This window comes from Gracilinanus agilis, chromosome 2 (genome assembly GCF_016433145.1).
Source record: "Gracilinanus agilis isolate LMUSP501 chromosome 2, AgileGrace, whole genome shotgun sequence".
Taxonomy (NCBI): domain Eukaryota; kingdom Metazoa; phylum Chordata; class Mammalia; order Didelphimorphia; family Didelphidae; genus Gracilinanus; species Gracilinanus agilis.
Window position 1 is genome coordinate 52,370,854 of NC_058131.1, and position 11,671 is coordinate 52,382,524.

General features: G+C 51.2%; 1 protein-coding gene across 1 annotated transcript in view; it reads right to left on the bottom strand.

The window, feature by feature from the left end:
• Nucleotides 1-2,443: 2,443 nt before the first annotated feature.
• Nucleotides 2,444-11,671, bottom strand: part of ZFPM1 (zinc finger protein, FOG family member 1) — a 152,705-nt gene continuing 143,477 nt past the window's right edge. Inside the window, exons 8-11 of the mRNA XM_044659396.1 lie at nucleotides 7,432-7,656; nucleotides 7,174-7,269; nucleotides 6,855-7,004; nucleotides 2,444-5,453 (exon numbers count right to left, since the gene is read on the bottom strand). Coding sequence (XP_044515331.1) covers nucleotides 2,872-5,453; nucleotides 6,855-7,004; nucleotides 7,174-7,269; nucleotides 7,432-7,656 — 3,053 coding nt within the window. The 3' untranslated portion in view covers nucleotides 2,444-2,871. The remainder of the gene's footprint in view (nucleotides 5,454-6,854; nucleotides 7,005-7,173; nucleotides 7,270-7,431; nucleotides 7,657-11,671) is intronic.

Sequence of the window (11,671 nt, forward strand, 5' to 3'; positions counted from 1 at the left end):
TTAAAAAATGTGGCATTCGTAGCTCTCAGGGCCAAAAAGGTTGCCGACCCCTGGTCTACAGGATCACAGAGTCAGACTCACCTCAACAGCAAGGAATTGTTCTTAACTAGATAATTCTCTGATCTCATCCGTGGACTTTCTTATTCTATATGGAATTATATCTGTGTTCTTATTCCAACCCCTACTGGACTGTAAGTCTCTTGAAAGCAAGAGCTGTGCCATGTTTCCTTGCCATAGTTCTAGGTCGAGGTCCAGGGCTCTCTGGAGAGGAGACAAGCTTAATATTTACTGACCAAAGTGTCCCTGAAGTCTCTCTGAGCCCTCTGGAGATGCAGATGTGAGGAAAAGGGAGTGACAAGTCATCTTGAGGGCACCCCCCAATCCCAATTTATCAATATCTTTGCCCAGGGCAAATGTAACACCCACCACCCGATTGAGGCAACTTTGGTTTTTCCCAAAGCCAAGAGAGAAGTGTCTCTTGCCCTTAGCCCCTTACAGGTACTTTTAGGAGAGGGCTTTGATATCTGGAGATGAAAGGCCTAACAAGTGTATAGCATTGCTATTGATGGTGTCCCTAGGATGGAAAGGCTGAAGGGAACCTCATAGTGGAATTGCATCTGCTTGTCATCCAGCCTTAAATCAGCGGGCTGGGCTCTCTCAGTGCCCAGAGATAAAATGAATGAGACAGGAGTGGAGGTGCTGCCCAAGGGACTCAGAAAAAAATGGCAGTCAGAGCAGAGAGAGGAGGCCTAATGGTCCAGACATGGGTGAGGAGGTTGTGTTAGCCTGGACAAGACATGACTCATTTACCTATCAGGGTATAAACATTGTTGATTTATGGGATCATAGGATTCAGAGCTAGGAGAGAGACCCTAATAGGTCACCTAGTCTGCCTGCTCTCCTCTCTGCCATTTTATAGAAGAGGAAACTAAGGTCCAGAAAGAAGTGACTTGTGCAAGGTCACACAGCTAGTAAGCGGTAGATCTAAGTCTTTTATTCCAAACCCAGGACTCTTATTGAAGCTCATTTTGTCAATACACATTTATTAAGCATCTATTATGTGCCAAATACTATTGGTAATGCTACCATGGGAAGAAAACACACATGTGCCTTTTCCAGGATTCCTTTACCAGCCTTTGGCGTAATCATGTAAAGAATCTGAGGGGGCTGGCCAAAACATGACTTAGACCAGTGATTCCCAAAGTGGGCGCCACTGCCCCCTGGTGGGTGCTGCAGCGATCCAGGGGAGCGGTGATGGCCACAGGTACATTTGGGGGCGGTGAATAACTGTAAGGGGGCAGTGATATGTGATGGGATGCTAAGTAATATTTTTTCTGGAAAGGGGGTGGTAGGCCAAAAAAGTTTGGGAACCACTGGTTTAGACTGTGGTCCTGACTGAGGTCTTTTCCTACTAGATGGACAATAAGTTCCTGTTCCCTGAATGGCAGGAGACAGTGAGGCTCAGGAACTATCTAAGCTTCTGCTTCTCCTGGAATATCTAAGTCACTTGGATGATGTCTGACCAGAGCTTTGAAGCCTCCATCCTGCCCCGAGTCCAGAGGAGGGAGCAGGCCTCCCCTCCCTAAGAAGGCAGGGAGATACTGAGGCCTGGGCACTTTTGAGGGACAGGGACAAAGGAAGATGAGGCTAGCATTCAGCTCTGAGGGGAAAGAGACCTTGGGTGGGACACATGGACAACTGTCTCACATGCAGTGCCTATAGCATTCTAAACCTTTCCCTTGGACATCAAACTCATCTCCAAAGAACAGCCATTGATCTATTTAACCTCACTGGGACTCAGTTTCCTCATTTGTAAAATTTTTAAATTTTACAAATTTTAAATTTTAAAAATTTACATTTTAAGATTAAAATGTAAAATTTTTAAATTTAAAATTTTGAAAAATGAGGAAATTGACCATGAAAATCCTGGAATGTTTTAGGCAAATTACTTCTTTGGACCTCAGTTTCTTCATCTGTAAAATAAGGGAGTAGACGAGATAATCTCTAGGACAAAGGTTCTTATTTTGGGGTCCATGGATTTGTTTTTTAAATAATTTGAGAATTGGATTTCAATATGATTGACTTCCTTTGTAATCCTCCCTATTTCATTTTATACATTTAAAAACGAGTCTGAGAAATTCTGACAGGCTTGCCAGCTAGCCCAAGGGGTCCAGGACACAAAAATGGTTAAGAGCCCTTGTTCAAGGGTCTCTTTTTGTTCTAAGACTTCTCCTACCAGTCAGATGTACTTCAGATGGGGCAGTGTGCTTTCTTTTTATAGGGAGAACTGGCAAAAGGTGGCATCTTTACCACCCTGGGGTCTGCCAGTGAATGAGGAAACCCATTGTCAAGCCCTCCGATCCAGTTTTCCCATTGCCTTACCCCCATCTCCCAGTCAACTAGGCTCTTAACCAATGATCATCATCAAACTGTAATTCTTTATTAAGTGCCGAGGGTTGGGGTCCCGTTCTGCCCCCCCACCCCACCCTGCCTTTCTTTGTAGTCAGCCATTTCTCTGGCTATTTCCCACCCCACCTCCTCGGTCACTGGGCCCTTGGGCTCAGGGCCAAAGGGAGTCCATCCAGGCGGCTGTGAGCTCCAGGAGGTGCCGGAGTGAGTGATTGATGCCTTGTGCTTTGTTGGAAAGGTTCCCGGGGCAGAAGGGGATCTCCTGCCCTGCCGTAGTGCTCTGGGGGCCAGGCCCTCCCTGCCACCCACAGGAGGGTGCTGGCCACTAGCTGAGACGTCCTGGGAAGTGAGCCGAGGCCAGGGGTGAGGGTGTCTAAATTGGTGTCGGTCTGTAGTGTGGTGGGACGGGCATGGAGGAGCAGGGAAAGGGGAGCAATGGGGGGCGGGGGAGGGAGTTCAGGATTATTTTACATGCTCTGCGGCGTGGGAGGAACAATAATACTTCTTGTGCGCTATAAATGTGGACAGGCTGCTGAACCTAATGTTGCACAGACGACAGTATCTGTGGTTGCCGTTGGGGACGGGAGCTGGGGTGACCTTGCTGGGGGTTTGTACACCCTTGTCTGTGTACATGGGGGGAGTCGGAGGCTGGAGCAGGGCTTCAGGCACTGGCGAGAGGGTGAGGGCCGGGGCAGTGGCTGGGGAGAGGGGCAGGCCTGGCCGGGGAGAGCCGGTGGGCAGGGGACTGCCATTGGCTGGGGTTGGAGGCTCCTTGAGCTCGTGGCCATTGAAGCTGTCCCGAGGGAGCCTGGGTCCTGGCTGTGGGGAAGAAGATGAAGAGGAAGCTGAGGAAGAGGAGGAAGAAGAGGAGGAGGAAGAAGAAGAGGAAGAAGAGGAGGAGGAGGAAGAAGAAGAGGTGGTCACTGGGGGCAGTGAGAGAGGAGGCGGGAGGCTGTTCTCAGCCCCGCAGCTGGCCACTGCTGGCGTCCGGGTGTGGGGTGCGCTCGCCTCGGCCAGTACGTGTCCTGCCACTGGCTTGGCCACCAGGAGGCCATGGGCATGGCGGAAGTGCTCGATCAGGTCGCCTTTGATGGTCCCGTTGAGAGGACAGTAGGGACACACCACTGGGGGCGGAGGCTTCCCACCGGGAAGGTGGAGAGGTTTGGGGCCTGGGTAACGGTGCAGGGGGTCCCCGCCAGGATAAGCAATGGGCAGGCCTGAGGTTTTGACTGGTCCGGGGTTGGCGGAGGCCACGCCCTTCTCCACTTTCACACGCACCGCAGCATCCGGCTCCTCCCCCGGCACTCCCCGGGGTCCTTCCCCCAGGCGGGGCTTAGCTAGGCCCTGGATCTTCTGCAGCTGCTCCAAGGCACTCTGCTGCAGCGGGGCAGCCGGGCAGTAGTACTTCTTGTGGGCCAAGTAGGCCTCGAGGCTGTGGAAGCTGACACAGCAGGCCGTGCACTCGTGGTAGTCGGTCAGGGGGAGCAGAGGCGGGGGAGGCGGCGGAGGGGGCGCCGCAGGACCCCCCTCGGGTCGGTGTAGTCGAGGCTTCTTGCTTAGGTCTATGGGACCATCGGTGTCAGGGCTGGAGCTGGGGGAGGGAGCCGAGGCAGGAGCCTTGCCCACGGAGGGCAACAGGAGGGCGGGAGGTATGTCAGCCCGGGTGGCCAGCCCCAGGGCATCCGCTGGGCTGACCCCCAGCCGCGGGGAGGCGGGGAGCTCCCCCAGAGGCGGAGGAGGTGGCGGTGGTGGTGGAGGAGGCTGCGGGTGAGTTGCTGGCAGCAGGCCGGCATTGCTGGTGGCTGCATGGATTTCGTAGAGTTTGCGCCGTTTCCGGGTGCGCACTGGCTGGGGCAGGAAGGCCACCTTGTGGGGGCCCCCAGGCCGTCGCAGAGGTGGGTCATGGCGGGAGGCACAGTAGTAGCGTTTGTGGACTGTGTAGGTCTCATGGCGGCTAAAACGGATGTTGCAGGCCTCACACACGGTCTTCATGGGATCCTCATCGGGGTCGTCCACAGAGCTCCTGGGGCTCTGGCTGTCCTCGCTGCCTCGTCCTGTGGCGTCCGCCTCCGGAGATGCTTCCTTTGCACCCCCTGTCTCCTCGGCCTTAACCTCTGCCGCTGGGGACGGGTGCCCCCCCTCTACTTCGCCCTCAGCGGGGGCCGACACACCCTGTCCTTCGGGGGGCTGCGGGGAAAGGATGGTTCTGGCAGGGGCTACCACAGGGCCTGGAGGGCCCTTGGGGGGCGCAACCACTTTTGGCTTTCGGGCCCCCGGGGGGCTCTCTTCTGCCATGTGGCGGCTGGAGCAGTAGAGACGCTTGTGAACATAGTAATTATTTATATTGTTGAAGGTGATCTCACACTCGAAGCAGGTGGCTCCCTTGGGCGCAGGGGTCCCTGGGTACAGGGCTGGGGCCACCCCTCCATGGCCTTGCTTGAGCCGGCTGTGCACGAGCTCCGACATCTTGGCCAGGATTTCGGAGGCCTGAGGGACCACGGAGGTTTCAGGACCAAACATGTACTGGGGCAGGAAGATGGTGCCTCCAGCGGGGCCCATCCCCGGCTCACTGGGCACGGGGCTGGAGCCCGGAGTGGGGCTGGCCAGCTCTGACTTGACCTTCACCGATGCTAAGCTTTGTGGGGAAGACGTCCTCGAGGAGGACTCAGGCTCGGACCTGGGGCTCGTGCCCTGCTCTGCCTGGCTGTGGCTCTTGGCCATGTCGGGCTCTGTCCCCTGGCCCTCCACAACCTCCTCTTTGATCCTCAAGAGCGGTGCTGCCCCCTCCCCAGAGGACGAGGAGGAGGAAGAGCAGCTTTCCTGGGGCGCAGCCTGGGCTTCCCCATTTTCTGCCTCATCTGGGGCCTTCTTGGACATACTGTCTGGAGGCGTGGGTGATTCAGGGCCTGGGGGGGCCTGGCTGGTGTCTGGAGTGGGCAGAGGGCCATGCAGGGCCATGTGCTGATGGAGGCTGGCGAGGCTCTCTGCCAGGAGGCCGCACAGGCCACACTTGAGGCCGGGGGTGGAGCCTGCCTGAGCCAAACCTAATGGGAAATAGAAAAGGGACAATGGTATCAGTTGTGCACTTCCTGTGCCAGAGACACTGCCCTGTGCAGAGGGGCTGGCTGTGAGGGGCAGCTGGTACCGAGAGCTCTCCCCACTCCTCGCCATATTCTATGCATCAGTCCAGCTGATTTTTCTTAAGTACATGAGTGACTATGCCATTCAATGAACTCCTGTATCCCTATGACTTCTAGGAGCCAACATCAGTTCCTGTGTTTGGCCTCTTCACAACATAACCCCTTCCCATCTCTCTGGTTTCCTTATAATCGACCCCTCTCTATTTAATAATCGATTCCGCCACACTGGTGTTGGAACATGACACACCTTCTCCCACTTCCCATCTCCAGCCCTTGGCCCTGGATGTCCCCCTGGCTGAAATGTTTTGCTCCCACACCGCTGCCTCAGGGACCTTGGATTTGCTTCGAGACTCAGCCCAGAGCTCGCCTTCTGCACAAGGCCTTTCTCAGACCTCCCAGAAGTACAGAGAAGAGCCTGCAGCTTTTGGTCATTTCTCCTCTCAGAGGACCTCTTATCTACTCTGTACATAGCTCGTATGTACCTTTTTAGTACAGACCATGTCTAGGAGTTGGTGGCACAATGGAAAGAACCCTAGGCCTGGAGTCAGGGAGACCTGAGTTTAAATCTTGCCTCAGATATTTACTAGGTGTACAACAGAAGATAGTAGATATTTAATTTTCCTTCCTTCCCTCCCTGTCTCCCCCATTTCCTTCCTTCCTTCCTTCCTTCCTTCCTTCCTTCCTTCCTTCCTTTCTCCTTCTCTATTTCCTTCCTTCTTTCCTCCTTCCTTTCTTCCTTCCTTCCTCCTTTGGGGAAAAAATAGAAAAAAACCTCACTTCCCCTTCTTTTTCCTTTCCTTTCCTTCCTCCATGTTTTTCCCTTTCTTGGTATCCACAGTGCTTGGCACAGTGCCTGGTATATAGGAAGTACTTGCTTCATAAATGTTTTCTGAGGGAGCAGCTAGACAGCTCTATGGATTGAGAGCCAGGTCTAAAGACAGGGGGTCCTGGGTTCAAATCTAGCTTTAGACACTACTTAGCTGTGGTATCCTGGGCAAGTCACTTAACCCCCATGGCCTAACTCTTACTGCTCTTCTGCCTTGGAACCAATACACAGTATTGAGTCTAAGACAGAAGGGAAGGGTTAAAAAATAAATATTTTCTGACTGACTGACTGCAATTCCATTAGGAAGTAGATATTGACTGAGAGTTTCCTATGTATGGGGATCAACATTGCCTAAACTTTTCTCCTAAGGCCACAAGAACAGGCACACACTTGCCCTCGATTCCCCTCCAGGAGCCTGTCCCTAGGAGCGTTCCTGAGCATCTCCCTCTGGCTATCTGGCTGGAGCCAGGCCGGCTCACCTGTAGGTCCTGGCTTGGTGGCCAAGTGTCCTGCACTCGGGGAGTAGATTTCGCCCTTGGAGCCTGGCTGGCAGATCATGTGGTTCGTCACCAGGTGGCTGTAGAGGATGTCCCTCGTAGTGGAGACGAAGCCACAGCTGTGACAGACCCCTGCAAGACACAGTCCTCAATGTGGCTGGGAGCCCCCGCTCCTGGCAGGGACAGATCCATCTTTCACCGACTTCCCGGCTGCCCCTGGACCCCTTGCTCGAGGTGCCCCCTCTCCTGGTGTCCCCCACAATCCCTCTCATTGCCCTAAGGACCCCCTTCCCCTACGCACCACTCAGTGTGTCTGTGTGCACCTTCAGATGCCGCTCACAGTTGGCTTTGGTAGTGAAGGCTGACAGGCAGATGAGACAGACGAAGGGTCTTTCTCCTGGTGGACAGAGCAGGACAGAATGGGGTGAGGGAGGGTCCTCAGGCCTCGGCCCACTTGCCGGGCTGTCCCTCTCCTCACTCCCCACCACCCCACATCTGAGCCATCCCTGATGCTTGGGTTCTGGTGGAGCGGGAGGGTTGGGAGAGCTGGGCTCCTTACCACTGTGGCTCCGCATGTGAATCTCTAGGGAGCTGGCACTGGGGCAGCTCTTCTTACACTGGGGGAACGGGCAGACCCTCTCATTGGGGTACGTCTCCTTGGGCTTCTCCTCCACCAGTGGGGAGCCCGAGCTCTGGCGGCTGGCACAGTAGTACATGAGGTGAGCCTGCAGATTCCGTTCACTCCGATACCAGATGCCGCAGTCTTTACAGGGAAAGATATCCTCTGGGGTGGGAGGAAAGACACAAACAGGCATTAGACCCCTCCTCGCCACGTTCTTCCCTCTACTTCCCTGCCTCACCTTAGTAAGGCCAGGGGACCATGGACAAATCATTTCCCTTTTGGGTTTCAGTTTCCTTTTCTATTCTAAAATTTTACTTTAAATTTAAATGTATGCATCCACTCATTTATTTATTTAATTATGTAGCTAGGCATTTATTTATGTATTTGTTTTAAGCCCTTACCTTCTGTCTTGGAGTCAATACTGTGTTTTGGTTCTAAGGCAGAAGAGTGGTAAGGGCTAAGCAATGGGGGTCAAGTGACTTGCCCAGGGTCACACAGCTAGGAAGTGTCTGAGGCCAGATTTGAACCTATGACCTCCTGTCTCTAGGTCTGGTTCTCAATCTACTGAGCCACCCAGCTGCCCCCTTAAATTTATTTTTTAAAAAACCCTTACCTTCCATCTTAGCATCATTACTGTGTATTGGTTCCAAGGCAGAAGAGCAGTAAGGGCTAGGCCAGTGGTTCCCAAGCTTTTTTGGCCTGCCGCCCCCTTTCCAGAAAAAATATTACTTAGCTCCCTGGAAATTATGAAACTATTTATTGAACTCAGAATAGAATGTAATACAAAAAAAGTGTGGCCATCACCACCTCCCTGGATCGCTGCAGCACCCACCAGGTGGTGGTAGCGCCCACTCTGGGAATCACTGGGCTAGGCAATGGGGGTCAAGTGACTTGCCCAGGGTCACACAGCTAGGAAGTATCTGAGGTCACATTTGAATCTGGAACCTCCCATCTCTAGACCTGGCTCTCAATCTACTGAGCCGCCTAGCTGCCCCCACCCCAATGTTTTTGTTTGTTTTGGGGAGGATTGAATAGAATAAAATAAAACAAATGGGTCAGACCAAATGATTTCTAAGTTCTCGTCTATAGTTCTAACATTCTATGTTCTATGTTCTCTACACTATGGTCCTGATATTTTGTCTTAACATTCTGTATTCTCAGGCCCCTTTCCACTTGGACTTTCGATGCTTTTTTTGGTCTCCCACCCTGGCAACTGGTGAGGGGAGGTACCCCACACTCTTCCATTTGGGTACCTGAATATCCCCATTGGGGAGGGAAGGGGGATGGGGTGGGAAGGATATCGAGTTTTTATACATAAAATACCCTGACCTCAATCTCACAGTTAGTAATTATTTATCTTTAAATATCTCTGGGCACCAACTCCTTCCCTCCTTATGGGCCCCTCAAATAACTGTCAGCCCCTCCTCCTTGGCCCTGATAAACTCTTTCTGATGTATCTACCCCTTCAACTGCTTCTTCAGACCCCAAGAAGCCAGCATGACTAATGATAACAAGAATTTTCTTAAGCCGGCTCCCCATCCCCTCGCATCCAGAATGCAATGCTATTGGGGAGCTCCCACTGGAGGTCAGACTAGTTTATTTTAACAACAACCAACATTTCTTAAGTGCCTCCTCCTATATGCAAGATTTCCCCTGGGATGCAAAGACCATCAAGAAAATAGCCCCTACTCCAAGGAGCTGACGTTTAACCAAGGGCATGCGATGTGTAGGCACACTAGCAACATGGGGGTCACCAAGGAAGGCTTTGTGGAGGAAGCGACAGGAGCTGACCCTTGAAGGAAGTATTCTGAGAAGGGGAAATGGGGAAGGGGTATATATTGCAGGTAGAGCTTATGCAAACACAGGGCGGTGAAGAGTATGGAGTTCAGAGAATGGCCAGTGAGCCCAGTTTGGTTGGCATTCCATTGTCAAGAATAAAAGAAGGTGAGTAGGAACTGTGTTCTGGAAGGCCTTAAATGGCAGGTAAAGGGCATTGTAATGTGTCCTACAGGCAATGGAGAAACCCTAACTAAAGCTCTCTGGGCAGGAGAGTGCCACTTCAGGTAGAGTCTACTAAGACTTGTCAGTTGAGTGAAAGATGGATTGGTGATGGGAAGAGATTGGAGGCCAATAAGACAGTAGTCCAGGTAGGAGAACTAGAGGGATGATGAGGAAAGGAGTAAGGAGATATTGATCTGCAAGACTGATTAACTTTCTTGCCAGGAGGAGAGAGGAGGTCAAGGAAAGGCAACTATAACTCTGAGAGGTGACTGGGAGGATGATGGTGCTCTCAAAAGGAGGAAGGCAGGTTTAGTGGGTCAAGGACTGTACATGTGTGGGCTGAATAAACCTATAGAAATATGGGTGAGGAGTCCCATCACCCATCTTAACTTATTAAAATTCCATTAGTCCTCACAGGCTCAGTTCTAGGTCATCTCCATGAAGCCTTCTGTGATGATAACTCCCAGTTAGATGGGTTCACCTCCTCCCTTGCATCCCTGTATCACTTTATTTGTACCTTTCCTGGTGCCTCATCTTCTGCCTCATTAAGACAGGATCTTTCCTGTGGCTATGGGTATGACAAGAAGCAGTGTGGTGTGCTAGATAGAGAACTGGCCTCAGGTCAAGTCTTACCTCTGACCAGTAAAGGCCATGTAATCCTAGGCGATTTCTCCATGCTCCAGGCAATGCTCTAAGATTGTAAGTTGGGGAGAAAGTAATGCTTCCCCCTCCACACCCCAGGTTTGGCTGCTCCTCTGCACAAACCTAGGGAGCTCGGGGTGGAGAAGTGGGCTAGAGGGTTTCTAAGTTGTCCTCTCCCTACTGTAAGATCCCATGATCCTAATAGGGAGAGGTCCCCCAAATATTAAAAGTCTTGGTCTTTTCATACCTTGAGACTCCTAAGCATTTAATAAGAGGGCCAGATTTTATTCTCTCCTCTTATGCCTTTGGTAGAAAAGGAAATGGACATCTCTGGCAAATTCTAAATGCCTGGTTTTCAGGTCCCTCAGCCTAGAAGGTTTAAATCTTGCTTTCATGTTTCGGTGCACCTGTCCCTTTAGGAATTGGCTTCCATTTATTCTCCCATCTTCCCTCTTTCTTCCTCCCTTTTTCTCTCTCCTTCCCTCAGATTAAAATTTTTTCCCATGAAGTTGTTTCTAACTCTTTCCCTCACAGTCTTTCCATACTTCAGCCTCTTTGCTTTGAAAGAAGTGGAGAGGGTAGTGGAGTTTCAGTAAACAGCTGACCTGGGTGTCTACAATATCACTGTTCTGGCTGGTACACCCAATGGGAAAATGGACCCAGGCCCATTTATTGGGGATGCTGTAGAGGTTATTCTCAGTCAGGGACAGATGGAACAAAAGGTCCTCTGAGGTGTCCATTTTAACAAGGCTTCTGTGGCTTCTCTGGTGACCTTCAATGCCCAGACTCACACAATTATAGTGAGAGTCTCAAATGGGATTTGAACCCAGATTCTCCTGACTATAAGTCCAAAGTCCTATCTCCTGTACCATGTTGCTCCTCTAAGCAGTAGATTATTGCCTGTTTGACCTTGGGTAAGTCATTTCCTTCTGTTATTCAATTTTTTCATCTGCAAATAATATCAGACCAAAAAACCTCTTAAGTTCTCTTCCAGTCCCTCCAAGTAGTAAATTATTGTCTATGTGACCTTGGTCAAGTCACTTCCTTCTCTGTACTAAGTTTCTTCATCTGCAAATAATAACATCAGACCAAAAACCCTCTTGAGTTCTCTTTCTACTTTGGGCACTCTGTAAATATTTACCTGACAGAAAAGGAAAAAAAATAATTCTTATTTCTATAGTGTCTTAAGGGGTTTTTGTCCTAATAATCCTGTATGGCAGATATGACTTTACTCATTTTACAGACAAGGAAACTGAGGCACTTGTCCAAGGTCACACAATTCATAAGTGTTAGTCCCAAGATTTCCAACATGGGTCCCTTTGGAGCACGGTGCTTCATTCTAGGTTAGACTGGGGAAGTTACGGTGAAGCCTTGCCTCTGTTCTCCCTGCCCCCCACAATACTGATTATTCTGCCAAGACTAATTATATACTCTAAAGACTTCTCTCTCTCTCTCTCTCTCTCTCTCTCTCTCTCTCTCTCTCTCTCTCTCTCTCTCTCTCTCTCTCCCTCTCTCTCTCTCTCTCCCTCTCTCT